Source organism: Enhydra lutris, unplaced genomic scaffold, assembly GCF_002288905.1.
Source record: "Enhydra lutris kenyoni isolate GAN:26980312 unplaced genomic scaffold, ASM228890v2 scaffoldscaffold40, whole genome shotgun sequence".
Taxonomy (NCBI): Eukaryota; Metazoa; Chordata; class Mammalia; order Carnivora; family Mustelidae; genus Enhydra; species Enhydra lutris.
The window spans coordinates 12,971,796-12,990,287 of NW_019154124.1; the positions used below are offsets into that span (position 1 = coordinate 12,971,796).

Sequence of the window (18,492 nt, forward strand, 5' to 3'; positions counted from 1 at the left end):
GGTCAGCTTTTCTTTGTATTATATGTATGTCCATAATTCCAGCATATATATCATTTTCAAAAAATACCAAGTGGGTCTATGAAGGAACTGGATTATTCAACAAATGGATGTATCTACAGTAATTCACCAGCAATCTTTAAAATATGGCATAGTATCCTACATGTAGTAGTATATAATCATTTTTTATTAGTTGATTGGTCAATGATGTTTCTTAAGAAATCTATTTTTAAATATGGTTGTGTTAATAGCAGTGTATGACTTAAGACATTTTCACAATAAATAATAGATGTTATTTAGTTTAAATCTTTACTGAAAACCAAAAACAATAAGGGACGTATCTGTGCTGTAGCTTCAAATATTTAGATTCATTCAATAAAAGTGTATTAAATATCTATAATATTCAAGATAATTGCATCTGTTATAACCCTAGAAATATGAGTGAGCAAAATAGCAAAGTCTATATTGATATGGAGATTGAAGTCTGATCAGAAATGAGCTCTAATTCTATTGTCCTGTTTCTTTTACTTGCAGTTTTTATCATTAGCTTCTCCATACCTAAGCAAAAAGATTCTTTAATATGACAAATTCATAATACTGCATTGCTTTAATGGTGCTGATCATAATTCAATATTTGTACATGAAATAGATTAATGCAAGACTATTAGTGTTTGGTTGTCCAACTGAAATACACCATGTGAAAAATTTAAGGAGGATATGTCAATAATGTACCCTACCTGCACAAACACAAAAAAATCATGACATTTGCTCTAATTTAGTGGTATCCTTTTTCTTTATAATGAGAACAATAAAAGACAGAAAGTCCTTGGCAAGAAATTGTGCAAGCAAAATGGACCCCAAATATAGGCTCAATTTGTGGGTACCTATCTTCTGTTACTGGCATCCCCCAGACAGCCCTGTGAGTATTCATGAATCAGATGACACCAGCACATACAGGATACACAACAGGGGGATCTGACCTCCAGAAGGTAGCTAGGTTTTGGAATGCATGTTGGGGTGTTATTTATGCAGTATGTTTTCTTTCTTAACATTCATGAAATGTGAATATTGTATACCAGAAGTAGTGCATCGAATCCAAGTTAACTGATAAAAATATTAGACCTTCTTTTAAGATCAATGTAAAAGACATCAAAAAAGTTAATAAGGTAATTATGTTCAATTACACGTAACATATTTACATTTTGTATTTCAGCTGTTTTTAACTGAATTGTTCATTAGCTGTGATGTCATTGATATGTTTTCCCAGCAGAGGGAAGCACAACCTCATTATTGTTTTTGTAAAGGGTTGAAATGGGGGGAGTGCGTTATACTACAATTTTACCACATTTTAAAGGAAGTTTGGTTGATATGATATTCCAGCATTAAGTACTGGATATTAATTACGGCTTGACGTCTTTAAGGAAGCATAAAATGAAACAACCCAAATCCCCAGTTCTAGGGAATATCCTACTAGAAAATCAATGTGAAGATAGTGGAATTATCTTCTACTTGACTAGGATACCCAATAAGAATACAAAAGGGCTGCATCATCACCATAATAATTTGAATGGCTTATTTTAAGGCTACATTTTCTTCTTTAATATATTTAAATGAATATTTCTCTTGCCCGTTGCTCTCAAGTTGCTAATGACATACGCAAGCATGTATTTAAACCTGGCTTCTTTTCGGTAATATGAGAAAATTGAAATTTAAGCATTGTGAGGATCTAAAACTTGGATTTATCATATCTGCAATTAAAAAAGCAAAATTCACCATTTAGTATTCTTTAGAATTTTCTTTCTTCTAGATTTCCTTTCTCTTCAGTTGCATTTCCTTAAGTATTCTGGTACTGCTGTGTGCCCCGCATGCACATGTGTGGGTACACACTACTGCTTATGAGTTACCCTGGTATTAGCAGGTTGAAAGATGAAAGTGTTGTAACTTACCGTGGTGTTGTAAGTCTGAACAGTGAGTGAGTGGGTCTCCATTTCTTATATCTTGTCGTCTTGTGCGTCTAAAACAATTACATTTAAAAGGTATTACTGCATTCTTATTCCATCTTCAAATTTGTCACAAGAATTAAGAAGAATCAAAAATCAAAGACACCAGGAGCTTACAGGAAGACATGCATCTGTATCTGATTAAAGAATTTTTTTTTAAAAGCAGCTCATTACACCTGTAGGAAGAGTCTCCAGGTGATCAAAATGGAAAATAATATATAAATGCACTAACAATGCAGCAAAGTCTTTCAAAGTTATAACAGAAGACTCATGGTTTATGTACAACTGGATGCCAATCAGGAAGAATCTAACATCAGGAAACTCTAAAATTCGTAACATTTTAAATTCTGAAGAAAAGGCACAAAATATAGAATACCAGCCCATTTCTTCAATAATCCGAATTAAACTTCTTTTCTCTGTTCACTAATGAGAGAATGAACTTGAAAATTAAAATTGACGATTGTTTTCTTTCTCTTAATACTTATACGTAATTCCTTACATAGCCTTTTGTTAAATTTAAAAGTATTAATTCTATAAAATCTATTTTTTTAAGATTTTATTTATTTGTCAGAGAGTGAGCAAGAGTGGTGGAGAGGAGCAGAGGGAGAGGGAGAAGCAGACTCCCTGATAAGCTGGGAGCCCAATGCAGGACTCAATCCCACGACACTGGGATCATGACCTGAATGGAAGGCAGACACCTAACTGACTGAGCCACCCAGGCATCCCTATGAAATCTAGTTTTAAGTTACTTTTGAATTTTTCTTTTTGGTTGTTATATCAACCTTTTTTTAATAAAACATTTCTTTCATGATCTTACGGCTATGACTGCAGACTGATTTACCTGTGAAATGAATAAAAGAAGAAGTGCGGTAACAAATATTGTGGAGCAAGTCTGCCTCCTGTCAGAGGAAGATGAGAGAAGGAGGACTCACCTCTAAGAAAAGCCAAATTTGCTATAAAAATCTAAAGAGATTTCTTCCTACATATTGCTGCTCAGATATTAGTTGCAACACATTCTGGGTGTCTTCTTTCTTTACTTTGTTGGTGGTTGACTGGGAAGGAGGTTGTCTCTAGCTATCTCAGTGCAAGCAGGATATGGAGATTGAGAAAGAGGCTAAAAATGGAGATTGGCTACATATAACAAAATGAAAAAGACTGGGGACACTTGCCCAACTGTTTTCTGTGTCAATGTTAATTAATATTGTCTTGCTGCAAAGTTAGTTACCACCCCTGAAAAGAGTTCTCACAAAGGCCATTGAGATTTGCAAACATGGAAATCATTACTGTATTCATAAATTTGGAAGACTAAAGTATTTATAGATTTCTATTTGTAGAATTGGTGAGACTATCAAACAGATGTTGCGCATTTCAAAATTGAGCCAACAAGGGAACTTGTGAAACACGAACCACAAAGCATTTGGGAAGGCATTTTTTACTGCCATTTAGGCTTTTGAAAAAAGCCATCACAAGGAATATATAAATTGTGAGGCCTGCCTCTAAACATCCTTTTCAAAGACACATGAAATTGGATTAAGTAAAATCTTCAAGGCACAACAAAAATGTGTTAATGATAATTCAGTATGGAATTGTAGGTATGCAATAAACATATTTTAAATATATAATATACAGGTTTTTAACTTTTTATAGATGTAGTTATCTCATTTTTATCTTCTTTCTTGTTAAAAAAAGCTTAAAATTTGAATGAATTATTGCTAATTTAGGTAATATATACTTTCACGTGGAAAGGTAACGGTACTCATTTTTAATTCAAGCATGAATTTTATGTTTTCCAATATTAAAAGTACCTAGATCTGAGTGATATTAAGAACCACAGAAGTTCAACCTTAAATTTAATTTTATTGCTATAAAAACTGAATATTCCTATTTATTAAACTATCCATGGTTTCTTTACTCAGTAACACATCATCTCCACACTAAACTTTTGTTTCAGTTTTAAACTTCTAGCAAAATCGGTTGGTTTATGAAAAAATATAAACATGTTATTTTAATTCTGAATGTTGAAGGCTTAAGGAAATTGCATTTATTAAATGGAATTAGCTACTACTACATTTACATTTAATATTAACAAGATAACTTTTAATCTATATGGACTGATTATATATGAAAAATTTAAGTTGTACACGATTTAACACAGCCAATGTTATCTGAAGTATGTAATCAAATGATTTAAGTACATATTAGGGTTATTCCTTTCCCCTAGAATTTTTTCAAAACATGTCAAATGACCCAAATGTAGAACACAGCTTACTGGCAATGAAAAAAATCCACATCACAGCTTCTTGTAAAACATTAACTACAGTAAAAAATAAAACAAATTTTATTGCTCCTAAAATGCAGTGGACCTTGATAACTCTGATTTCTATTTTATGTTTCAAAAGGCTGATGTGCATACTGTTAATCTTTGGGTTTATATTAGCAAGATATTGTGTATTACTTTCATTGCTTGTTTCTGAAATACTAGTAAATATCTACAGAGAAAGGTAGCCATATGTTTGCTGTAGAGAGTATGCTGAGGTGAATATTTTGTCAGATTAAGAAAGTGTTTTTATTTTTTGAAGCGTAAGTACACCCAGTTTGTATACAACTTTTAAGATGTGTCTAAGAGTTCCCTGAAGGTTAATAGTATTCCTCAACAGTACTGTTATCAAATAATCAAATGCCTGTTTCTAATGCCCACAATCTCCTAGACAGCAATGTATAGCCATGTTTTATCTAAACATATTATTTTAGATAGCTTCTAGGCATATCTTAGTAACTTTTAAGCATGTCCAAAAAAGATGCTGTTAAGTATTATGAATATGCTTAAAATATTTGTGTAATATATACAAAGATTAACAAATAGGTATTTCATCATGTGGTTTTATATTTCAAGTTCAAACACTACAAACACAAGATGATACTATGGTAATAATGTGGTCTTTAAATTTGGGGGAGGTCGAATAAATATATATTTTGCGTCAAATAAAGATATAATATGATGCTAGTCAGTCAGCATTATACAAAAAATGTAGTATCTTTTAAAATTGCAAATATTTTTCTTGACTTTTTATAATTGAATCCATGTATACTATCTAAGACTCTAAAAGTAAATAAATTACTTTCTTTGCAAATTTTCCATTCATCCAATGACATAAATTGCCTTATTAAAATTTAAAACCAGGATAGAATGTTGCTGGATAGAAAAAGAAGAGTATTTTTGGAGAGAAAAGCATTTTGGTCAAAAGGCACATGGCCCAGTTTAGATTCTGTTTCTGACTTTCTCTGTGGCTTTGGCCCTCATTTCTCCCCCTGTGTAAAATGAAGTTGGAAAACTATAATTTCCGAGTGTAAACATTCAAGGACGTTACTGTAATGTTTTAGATTTCCCTCAGTAATTTATTAAAACCATTTGTTCCATTATATTTGGTACCCAACTATAATTATACATGTTTTTCTGATTGTTTTGACTATTTAAGAGAAAGGAAAAAACCCCCAAACCCCTTTAAACCACTCTTCATTCATCAGAAAAAGGTGATGTACTTATATGAAGAAAGCTGTTTAAAAACAGATTCAAGTAAGATAAATAGCAAACATTTGTATTTATTTCTGGTATTTCTCCTACCTCTTTGCAGTGGGAAAATAGCGAGAGCATGAAGAGCCATCCCAGGCACAGTAAGGGTCTCGGGCGAGGCAGCACTCTGCGCAGGCTTTCCCATAAATATCGCAGCGGTGTAACGGGAGCTGAGCAACCCCCGTGGTGGAACCGATATATAGTTGTTGCTATGGGAAAAGTTTAGTATTATGTCAAAACAAAAAGGGTTACTTATACATCAAAAATAAATTTATGCTAGTGGGTTCAAAAAAAATCCCATTATTGGCAATTTTGTCAAAAGCCTGGCAGATCATATGACCATTTAAAAAGACCAAGAGCAACATCTAAATATTTGATAAAACAAGTGTATTTTAAAATACAAAACCAAGGGAAGACAGTCAAGGGTATATATCAGTTATATCTCAATAAAGATAAAAATTTAAATAAAAGAAGACACTGAGTAATATAACTTTCAAATCTTCAATGTTTTTGTTCTTGGAAAGCTTTCTTTTTTTTTTTAACTTCTCTGCTGTTTGTAATTTTGATTAATCAGCACATTTATATTGCCATGTATTCTCTTAGTCTTGAAGCAGGGATCATTTGCATTTGACTCATGGGTGCCCTGTATCATTGCCTGTGATATAGTCTGCCCTCCTATAAGTCCTCCAGAGGAAAGCTTTGGTGCTCGCATTTTAAGTTTCACTCAACATCAACTGTCTTGTCCTTGCACTACCTTCAGAAAGATTACTCTAAACCAGACAACTAAACTACTTTTCATCTGAAAGATCATCAAATGGGGAAATGTACAGTCTGGCTGGTGCAGTAGACTTGAACACAAAACTTGGCTGTTGTGGAAAACTGCTATGTTGACCATCAAGGTACCTGGATTCTAAATCTTGCCCTGTATTAATTCTCTGTGTCATCTTGAGCCACTCTCCTAATTTTTCTAAGACTTCACTTTCTTAGTCACAAAATGAGCATGTTTAACTAGATCTTTAAAGTATGCATTCAGATAAAATGTTCTACAATGCCATTATACTCAATGAATTTGCAGTTACCAAATGAGGTAGAATATGGGGGGAGAAACTTTGTGGCAGCAACCAAACCAGGATTTCAGTACAGTTTTAAAAATGCTTTTTACGGTTTAGCCAATGTAGCATTTGAGGAACTGCAAATACATGTAAATACAAGATAAAATACAAATAAAACTGTTTTGTAATTTCTCCACATTTTGCTGTAATTAGTATCATAGCTCCTTTTCTTGTACTAAAGGACTGAATGACTACAGTAAGCCTTAAATAAAAGTTGAATAAATACTGAACCATGTATTGGTACACATGGAAAAGACTTCAAAATTGTATTTTAATTTCTCTACAATGTAAATGAAAAAGAAGTTGTAAAAAAGCTAATATTTGAAACGTGGTGTGCTCTTTTAATATTACAAATTGCCTGAAAGCAATGGATATAATTAAAATTACATTTACAAATTACTTTCAAAGATGAACTACATATATAAACATAAATTGAAGATTGATGTATCTATTAGAATCTATGAAATTAATGAGGTTATAAAAAGTATTTAAACACAAAATAATTCTGTGTTTAAAGCTAACCAGCTAACATAAAAAGAAAGATAGGGATAATAAAAGAAAAGGAAAGGGAAATAAGGGAGAAAACGTAATACAGTAAAAAGTAAGCCATTATTAAAACAGTTACCTTGGTAACTATTACCCTGATTCATATTGCTTATTGCATTTCAGTAGTACATCAATATTCTAGTTTAGTAGTAAACAAATATGTACTATGGATGTTCAATCTCTTAATATATTCATCTTTTATTATGAACCAAAAGATCCTATAAACCATGGCAAATTAAAAAAAGCAGTAGTTGAATCCTTGGGAGGAAAAGATGAGTATTGTTAAGCTCTCTGTCAAGAGAAAATTATGTTGATTTGTACTTCTCTTAAAGCTTCCACAGAACCAGAATGTGGTAAAAGTTCGCTGTGATTTGAAAAATATTAGTAAAGAACTATTGGAAGGAACTTTTCCCCCCTCCTATCCTTTCTCTCTTTCATAATCATATTAAAAAAAAAAAAAAGCTTAGTTTGTACTGAAAGCAGGCAATCACAATGCAATAAAAAATGAAATAAATGTGACATCTTTTTAAAATTTTTATTTATTTTTTTGTTTCTTTTTCAAAGAAAGAGAGAGGGAGAGAGATGGACAGCATAAGCAGGGGGAGGGGCAGAGGGAGAAACAGACTCCCTGCTGAGCAGGGACCTTGATGTGGGACTTAATCCCAGCACCCCAGCATCATGACCTGAGCTGAAGGCAGACATTTAACCAACTGAGACACCCAGGTGCCCAACATGAGACATTGAAACAAACTAGTTAAAATAGGGTAGCCATATCCACAAGCATGGTTGGCATTGGTGAATATGGACTTGTGGAACCCTGTATTGTGGTCAGAACTATTTAAAAAACTACTGATCAAGTTGGTCACACCAAATCAAAAGATCTCTAGGACTGGCCAATAACTTAAGAAGCATAAGCAAAATTCATACTTACAAATTTTTAAGAATATGAAATTTTAGTTGGGAAGGAGTTATTACCTAAATAACAGTATCTAAATCTGTCATATTCCTTTAAGGAGAAAACCAGAGAAATTAACATGGGAATTAAAAACCAAAAATAGGGCAACCAAAATTACTGCCACGAAAACTTAAAAGTGTGATAAAATGCCCCAAATTAAATACAACTAGTCTAGTTTTCATTTTATAATTATTCTGCAGTACTACTAAAGAATTGCAAAACTAATTATGCTATCTAGAAAAAATATAGGGGAGGCTTGCAAGCACCATTGAACATAATCCAATCCCTAGCAAGTAACCTGATGTGCTTTTTCTGCCCAATTTAACATCACCACAGGCTTTCTCACTATCCTCCTTAACAAGTTTTGGGTCACAAGCAGGCGATGAGTCCATTTATCTAGAAAATTAGTTGCAACACTATTTGACCCTCTTGAAACTACTGCCTCACTTTTAAAATTTCCATGAGCATGAGTAAAACTGATTCAGATCTAAATGAAATCAAACTGCCAGTAACAGAAAATGAAGGCTAGGAATACTTCTCTTGTATCATGGTATTTTAAATTGATGAACTGTTTCTGGTATTTTGGGTGTTTTGTGTGTGTGTGTGTGTGTGTGTGTGTATGTGTGTGTGTGTGTGAGAGAGAAATGTGTTACATTTAATAGGCAATTCTTAAAGTACTTAAAAATACTTAAACAAAAAGAAATTTTTTATAAAACTATATGTAACATAATTAAGAATGGCAATGAAACCAAGCAGAGAATAAATAAATAATTTAAAAAATCATTAAAGGAAAGAATATCCCAGTCTAGCTTCCTTTCTGGAAATCCCCGGATTTCCTTGCCAACATTTGACAATTTTTAGATTACAAGAACAGGTGAACACATACTTATGAAGTGTAAGATAACAGTATCAGGGTCAATAATATCTGCACTCTGAGTTTCTCTAAATATCTTAGAGATTATCAATCTATTTTGATATGTAAGTGTGGAAAGGATATACACTGAGTTTTATTGGCACAGTATTTTAGTGTCATGTACAGGGATAAAATATGTAAACAATTCAGCAATAAGATTAGCCAAATGATTTTCATATTTAACAATTTTACATATAAGTTTTTGGAATGGTCAGTGAAGGGCTTTCTACTCCATTGTGGCTTTTTCTTCTAGGTTATTTAATAATGAATTTCAACTCTGTATCCAAGTTTTTTTTTGTTTTTTTTTTGGTTTTTTTTTTTTAGTTACCACTGATACACTGAATAGAAAGCTATGTAACATTTATGGGAAAAAGATAACTTATTAAAAGTTAAAATTATATTTGTTTTGTATATATAATTTAACATTTAGAAGTCATTTGTGTTTCTTAAGTGTCTTGCCAAAGCATTCATTCAATGTGAATGAAAAGCCTATTAACACACTGCCCTTAACGTTTGAATTCATGGAGTTTAATAACTTATCACTGGCAGTGACTATTTTGCTGTTTTCCTTTTATATGCAGCCAAGCTAAATGTTTTCTCTAGTACACAATACTACTGAAAAAGCAAAGTTAACTTTTGAGTCAAGATCCTCCAAACATATACAGCCCAGTGCAAAATTATATTAGCTTATAAAATAAATATTGTTTATTCATGCAAATTAAATTAAATGATAAACTTATTTATATTCTCAAATATACACCAATGCTATTTTTAAGGATAGATGAAAATAATTACTAAGCAAAATTTTACAATGACCCAAAAAAGAAATGCTATAAATGAAAATTTACAACCAACAATGATCTAAGAAATATATTTATAGGAATGTCAGATTGGTCAAAAACAGAGGGCAATAAAAAGGATCTTTAATTTTCACTCTACTAGTTTATTGTAAGAATGTTCTTTCTTTTTGGGGTGGGAGACTACTGTTAATAAAGCTGTAAAATCTGATGAATCATAACTATGTTTATCTAACTGAAACATTAAATTAACAAAATGACTGTAATACATAATGATAGTACCTGCTTGGTGGAAAGCTCCATTGCTGAAATAAAAGTTGGCTCCTAAAGAAGAAAAAGAAAATGTGAACTGTTCGGTCAATTAGAAAAGTCAGTCATTAATATTAATGAACATAGAACACCAACATAAGCTTTCAGAGAGTTAACTTCAGTGCCTACAAGAAGCAATGTAATCGGGAAATAAGATACATGAAGGAAGGTGCATGCATGAGTAGCGAAGATGTGGCACAGACAAAAGGAGGATACTAATGTCTTCCAGTCAAAGACATACATATCTGCAGTTGATCAAGTTGGGTTATTGCTCACGGCAGTAAGGGAGACCAGGAGACTGTGCAGCAGGAGTCTTGGAAAGAACACAGAGGTTTTAGGCCTGTGTTGGTTGATTTGAGAGAGGGTTCAAGGAAGTGGTGTTTGCTCCACATGGGATGTCGAAGAAAGCAGAGGTAATTCTATGATTACGTCTCTTCATACATCTTATTTAGGAGGAGGGAAGAGCAAAATGAGGCTAAAGTAATAGTTGGTAAAGAAGTAGCCATTACTCATAGAGGCAGGATAGGGGGATATTTGGTCATTTTTTGGTGGTTTGGACAATGTTTATGGTCTTGTCTGTTTTCAGACAGGATTACAGAAGGGTCTTGCTTTTTTCTTGATTCCTCATGGTCACAGAGTAGCCTTGCCTGATGCTTGTGTTCTGTGAAAACTTGCACGCTCACATGGAGAACACTGGGCTGTGAGTGCCAGGCCAGCTCCCAATAACACCAACTACAAGTTGATAGTATTAGGCTAGTTTCCAGCTGTCAAGGACTGTGAGAGCTCAGAGTAGGATGAGATTACCTTATTACCAAAATGACTGTGTAATGTGCAAAGGCCTACACTACATGTTTTTGCCAGAGTACACGATCTCTTCAAATTCTATCAGCAGGCTATCTAGAGATAATAACTAGGGAAGTAATAACCACCAATATATTTCAATGAGTGTTCTGCTGAAGCCCATCATGAGCATATATAGTTTGAATAAATAAATACCATTCTTTGATTAACTTAGACTACCAAAAGGCTATTCACCGGAACACATTACCTTACATTCTCTCAGATTTACTTTCACTGAACTGTGCTCCATTGTATCCTTCACCAGTGACATACTAAATACTAAGAAGGAAACTGCTTGAGGGTTTCAGAGGTGGCTAATGAGAAAGAGGCTTAGGTGGGAAGAAGAATCTTAGAAGGCCTCACTGTGTAGGTGACTATAGCTGAGCCCTGAACAAAGTGTGAAGAGCTGGATTCTGAAGCTAAACTGCATAGATTCAAATGCAAACCTGGCCACAAGTGTGATAGTAGGGGAGGTATGTAACCTCTCTGTAATTCACTTTTCTTATCTTAAAAATGAGTATGATGGTATCTTCCCTGTAGGATTGATGAAAAGACTAAATGAGTTCATAAAGGCAAAGTACTTTACAAATGTGCTTGTAACAGAGTGTTTATTCAAATCTCTGTCTCTCTTTGTCTCTCTTTCTCTCTCTCTCTCTCTCACACACACATACACAACCCCCATATCTTTTACTTGCTTTAGCTTTCCTTTCTAGTGCTTATCACTACCTGGAAATACACACATACATATTGTATTAATGGGTATATATAATATATATAATAACATATATATGATATAAATATAGCATTTATCTTGTGTCTTGTGAGTTTCCCCTTATACCCCAAAGCAGTGTCTGAGGTAAGTTCTTATCTGCAGGTAGGGAACAGGAGTAAGGAATGAAGGATTGAAAGGAAGGAGAAAAAGTAAAGAAAAAAAAAATTTGTTATGGAAGTCACCATGAGAGAAAATCTGAAGAGAGTAGACAGTGACTCTCAAAATTGTTCACTGAGGTTTACACCAAGAAAAGTATTTATTCATTCCATTATTCACTGGATGCCCACAGGAGTGTTAAATCTCCCACACCTCCAGCTGGAACTCCTGTCCTTTTGCCTGCTGTCAGAGAAGTCCTGGGGCATACAGTGAGGCTGACAGGATGTAAGGAGGGGCAGCACAGGCATCTCATATTTTTTCTTTCCTGTTTGTCCCCATAAGTCACCCCCCCCAGCCCCCACCACACACACACACACACACACACACACACACACTCTAATTTAGGAAAGGGATGTTTGGCTGTTCAGTCACTGCTATATTCCTAGCACCTGGGATTGTTTCTGGTATTTATAAATTCTCAAAAAAATCTGTTAAATGAATTGAGTGCATGAAAGATAAATGAATGTTCTGCCAATTTTTCCTTTCCTCTCCTATCTCTTCCACTTTCCCCATTGCATTCTGTTCCTTCCTCTTAATTTGTCTGAGATAAAGGCAGTCATCTTTTAAAAAGATCTTTCCTTAATCTTTCAGTTCAGCTGAAATTCCTTTGAAAATAATCTGAGGATTCTATACTCACTGTCTTTACTTGTTCATATCCCATTCAATGCCATTTATTCCTCAGCCCACTGAGGCTAGCCCCTCCCCTAGAGAGGTGGTCTATGAATCTCAGAAGCAGAAATCACTAATGAACTATACTGGTGAATGAACACTTTTATTCTATATTTATTATTACTGGACTTCTTTGTTTTATATGGCAAGACTGACTACTCATTTCTTTTGACTGCTTCCTCTATTAAATTTCATTATGCCTTGGAACTCTTTTTTTTTTTTTTTTGAGATTTTATTTATTTATTTGTCAAAGAGAGAGAGAAAGAGAGTTCACAAGCAGGGGGAGGGTCAAGAGGCAGAGGGACAAGCAAGCTCCCCACTGAGAAGGGAGCCTGATGTGGGACTCAATCCCAGGATCCTGGGATCAAGACCTGGGCTGAAGGCAGAAGCTTAATCTAGAGAGCCACCCAGGTGCCCCTGATTTCAACATTCTTAAGTTAAGATCCTAGAATGTCTTAATTAAAAGAAAATTATTTATTTTTTGGACCAGGAAATTAGTAGCAGTTTGGAATAGGATGTGCTATTTGCTGCCGGCCGTTGAATTTTAATAGACAATATATTAAGATGACATCCATTTAAATAAGCTATATTTCTTTCTGAGAAATAGCTGGTGGTGAATACGACTTCCATTTAAAACAGATGTAGCTTCATAAGCATTTTTTCATGAAACTGGTTTCAATTGCAAAGTTAATTGGTGTTCAAGTAAAAATGAAATTAAAAACTTAGCATCTTTTCAAGATTTTCTATGACTCTAATTTACCATTTTTTTTTCAGATATTTTAATCCAGTCCTTATTAAACTTTCGTGCTTGCAGAGCTTTTCAACCTGCTGATCCCAGGAGAATCTGACATAACTCCCTGGATGCTAAAGCACGCGGGCGCTCCTTTAGAATGAGTTAATAGACTAGGTTTTGGAAAGCATCAATTATGTTTTACATTTGAATAAAAATTAAACTCTTTCATTTGTTAGCTCAGCTGTTCACGGAGTATTGCATAAATTGAGTTTAAAATGCATGTGTTATCAATGTAACTGACTTGCCATCCTTTGCAGTCAATAGGACTATAAATAAAATCCATTGTACTAAATGCACGGCAACTTGATGTAACACTCCACTGTCTCAAAAGTAAAATTTTCCTTGGACTGGAAAGAAGACCCCATCGTAAAGTAATAATACCTTACTACTAATATTAACTTACTAGTACAATTAATTTGTAAAAAACTTTAAAAATTTAAGGAATTAAGAAACTGAGGCTCAACTGACTTTAGTCAAGTTGTTCAGAATCACTAGTAAATATGATCCAAATACAGACTTACGATTACAAGTAATACGTGGAATTAGGTTTGTGTCTTGGTACTTCAGTACCATTTCAATACCATTTTGAATATGTAATGGCAATTTAAAATCATTTCCTATACCAATGCCAATTTTATTTCACATTTTATTACCTATTAAAATTTTATTCTAAAATGGAAATTTCTGTTACTGAGGAATATTTTTCTTTCTATACTCTGATTGGGATTTGATTTCACCCAGAATAAAAAAAGTCTCTTGGATGTAACTGAAACCAATGGAATGTTCTGTGATTAGCCAGGGTGTTTTCCTAAAACCAACCTCAAGATGGCAATGGACATAGTACTGGCTTTAATTCAGGCTTTTATATGAAGTTTGGTTTATTCAGCCTAGCAAGGACACGTACTGAACATGGTCTCCTGGAGATGATATTTTGGTAAAATTAACTTGTTGGTTGACATTAAACTCCAAGAGTATCAGATACTACTATGACTCTAAATCTGTTCCTTGTCTACTTATATTGTCAAAATACTGTTATGCTCAGGTTAACACTTTTTAATTTTATTTTATGTTAAATGGAATGACATGCAAGGTTCAAACAGAAATACAGAAACTGTAACATTTCTCTGCTTGTTTCACTGTACATAGCAATCGCTTTAATGTGTTGTGTTTTTTCCCTCCCACTACAAAATTAAACAAAGTTTGACAGTGAAATATTCCAATTGCTAGACCACAATATATGTATGAACTCTGCCTGATAGAATAGAATGTTAAAAGTAAATATTTCTCTAAACTCTGCCCAAATATGTTTTGTCTACTTCAGTGCCAGAGAAATAATAATGACAATAATGCATAACAGAGAATATGGGAGAGAACTGGAACATTTATCTATGGAAGGAGATGTGTCCCAGGTTGCAAACTATCTTTTTTTTTTTTTTTTAAAGATTTTATTTATTTATTTGACAGAGAGAGATCACAAGCAGGCAGAGAGGCAGGCAGAGAGAGAGGAGGAAGCAGGCTCCCTGCTGAGCAGAGAGCCCGATGCGGGGCTCGATCCCAGGACCCTGAGATCATGACCTGAGCCAAAGGCAGCGGCTTAACCCACTGAGCCACCCAGGCACCCCTGCAAACTATCTTTTAATAAAAGTATAAATTCACAAAAAAAACCCCACTTGTCTACCAGCACAATATCACCTGTTTGTACTTAATTGTAGGAGAATGATCAATAACCTTTCTCATGATATCTTAAAAAACACAAAAATGTCATTCCAATAGTTATCATAGGCTTAATTCAGTTGTGTATTTCTCTGGAAATTGCAAAATATTAACAAAATCTAATAGATATTAAATATTTTGCTTGTGAGATTGTTGGCTTTCAACCTCTCAAGATTTTGTTGTCATTTGCTAGATTACCTTAAATTCATATCTTTTTAAACTAGAATTTTTATTAATGTACTAAAGAACATGGCTAAGGTGTGAATGATAAACTTAAAATCCTAGAGACACAAGGAATTAAATATAAACAACTGAAGGGAAATATACAACAGTAACATGACAAATATAAAAGTAAGAGAGTCCGGATATAAATAAGACATTTTTAAGTTATAATATTTCACAATATCTGCTGTAACTTCACTTGTAACAGTGATAGGAACATAAATTTCTAAATAGATAGAGTTGGTAATTTTTTTTTATTTCCACTAGAGATTACTATGGGATATAATCAGCAGGATAACTTGTTGCTATTCCCAGTTTGTTTTCCACATATTCTAGCACCTCACTTTAAGTATGGCTTTCCTGAGGAAGACCATAAACTCTTTAATTTCTCATATTTCAATTTTTCATCAATACTGATTCCTTTATTCATTTAATAGATGTTGGATGAAAAACTTTTAGGCTGTGGAGACAACAATGAACAAAGACGGCAATTCACTTTTTTGCCCCTCAGTGTCCATGATGTGTTTGCTATATCTAGAAGGACTCTATATTGTTAACACAGTCCTTTTGGATAGTTGTATTTTTGAATTTGTTGGCTAAAGTATCAATATGTAAATACTGAAATGGGACTTGGTGAACAACAGTGATTAGTTACTACTCTATACTAGACGTAAAATAAGGCCAAAGTACATGATTCTAAAAAAACCAGAATAGAATTATGATGATTTTTATGCTTTTGGAGACTTAAACCAAGGGTTAACAGAAAACTCCACTGGAAATGCAGCTTACTTTCAGTGTAGCTAAGCTAAAACAATAAAACTGTATTAATACAATTTGAGTATAGTACCTGACACTGTCCTGGATGTTTTATGTAAATGTCTAATTTTTCTAGCTTCCTTGAAGTAGGTATTACACTTGCTGTTTCATTGATGGGGAAGCTCAAAGAGATCATATAAGTGTTCCAAAAAAATGCTATTTCGATGTGAGTGAAGAGCCTAAACTCTTTCCACCAGAACACTGTTTTAGTTGTTATTACAAAATACCTATGTCCTGATTGACCAGTTATCTGTTTCAGTGCCAATCATAATTTTAATTGTATGAGTATATATTAGGAGCTTGCCATTTTCTACTTCATTTTTTCTTCAAAATATTCTTGAATAGTAAGCAAGAACCTAACTGGGTTAAAAGAAAAATTGTCTAGAAATATGGGGCTAAGAAAAGTCTTAGGAAGTCTTTGCTCCCAATTAAAATATTTAATCAACTGAAAAATTTAATCCAGCAGCTTTGTTTTTTAGATACAGTATGTGGGACACCTGGGGACTAAAATGAGATAATTCTGAGTTGTGAGATTAGATCCAATGTTTTCTTTCTTTCTGCCTATTCTTCTAATTCCAGTTTATTCTACTGTTATAAATGCTTCATATGTTTGTACTATTCTTTTAATAAAAACTGAAGTAACACCTTTTATGGGCACTATTTCTCTGTCATGTCTCATAAATAATTTATATCAAGGTGTATTTCAATTGAAACTCTTCCTATTAGCTAGCTATCTAAAAGAAACACAGACATTGTAGTATATGTGTACAGACATGTGTAGTATATGTAGTATATGTAGTATATGTGTAGTATATGTATACTTTGGTTCTCCTCTCTCACTTCAACCCATATCCTGCTGCCTCTATCGCCAATACCATACGAATTTACCTGGGCCCTCTGTGATTCTGGACAAAGGAACAAATATCCATATATTTCTTAAGTGTGTAGACTAGGAACCCATAACATTATTTGGCACCAGTGATATAAAAACCTCAATTTTGGGGGATAACAAATGATTTAAGAAAATATAATAAAACAATTCATGAATAAGCCAAAAAATGACTGAAATGTCTTCATTTCCCTGTCATTCTGATATCATTCCTTTAATACGTTCATGGACGTTGCCTCTCATTCCAGTTATATCATAATGCATGAGAGGGGAGATTTGGGGGTGGGGAGCAACATGAGTTTATTCATTGAGGTAACTTATATAAATATAAAATGTAAATCATATATTTTATTATTGAGAAAACAAAATATGAGCCAAGAATATATTTCTTTACATTTTTAGATTTAACTAGCATTGAAAGTTTCAAGGTTTATTTTGACTAGTGTCTGGCTTTCTAATTGACAAGCTAATTAGAAGGGTATGCTAGACTCCTTGTCCATACCAAGTTCAGTGTGCAGCTGTCCTGGGGGAAAGACATACAAGTGAACTTGTTGACACTTGAAATTAAGCAGCACTCACCCGAAAAACTGTCATTTCTTCCAACAGAACTTCTTCTAAATCATGCCAAGTCTCCTTAGGAATTGAAACTACTTTAAGAACGGTCCCAACATCTTTGAAAGAGAGTAGAGGGGAGAACACAATTTAAATAGATCTGAACAAAGGATAGCATTAATAAATGGAATTGGTATTTGACCCCAGACTTCCTTTTATTTTTTTTTTGGTATAGCAGTAGCAAAGTATATATTCAAATGCATTTCATGCAACTAGATAAACTACAAACATAGCTGTGGAATAAAAAAAAATAGAATTTTTAGAAATATATGAAGCATGGAAGATGGCTTTATCCTGAACTTGCAAAATTAAAAAAATATATGTAATAATCACTAGGTTGAACTAATTGTGTTTAAAAAATATTTTAATCTCCATTATCAGGTATCTCAGAAAAAAAAAAAAAAAGATAATCCTACTTTGATATGACAGGTTTGTTGTGAAAGCGGGGACTCCTTGTGAAGACTTAATGCAGTTGCAAAATGCAAGGAATGTTGTCAAGCAACAGTAGTTGGAGCTTCCGAGCCTTGCTGCTCATCTTCCCGCCACCTGGAAGCCTTTAGTACTTACAGGCCCCTAAAGACAGCTCAATGACCATTAAGTGATGAATGACAATAACTTGATTTCCCAAAATAAACACCTTGGATTACTTTTTCCGGTGGTTTTTCAATAACGGTTAAGCAGGTTTGGCTAACAAACTGGTTTGATTAATGTCTTGAATAATCAGTTTTAGAGTACTAAAGAAATGTAAAATTCAGGCATAAATAATAAATTGGAAACACTGCATAGGGATTTAAAGCATTGTTTACCCTA

The 18,492-nt window shown here is 33.6% G+C and overlaps 1 protein-coding gene across 1 annotated transcript in view; it reads right to left on the bottom strand.

Annotated features, from left to right (window-relative positions):
• Positions 1-18,492, bottom strand: part of LOC111155269 (semaphorin 3A) — a 204,151-nt gene that overhangs the window by 14,915 nt on the left and 170,744 nt on the right. Inside the window, exons 12-15 of the mRNA XM_022515394.1 lie at positions 17,650-17,741; positions 10,174-10,215; positions 5,620-5,777; positions 1,944-2,011 (exon numbers count right to left, since the gene is read on the bottom strand). Of these exons, the coding sequence (XP_022371102.1) occupies positions 1,944-2,011; positions 5,620-5,777; positions 10,174-10,215; positions 17,650-17,741 (360 nt within the window). The remainder of the gene's footprint in view (positions 1-1,943; positions 2,012-5,619; positions 5,778-10,173; positions 10,216-17,649; positions 17,742-18,492) is intronic.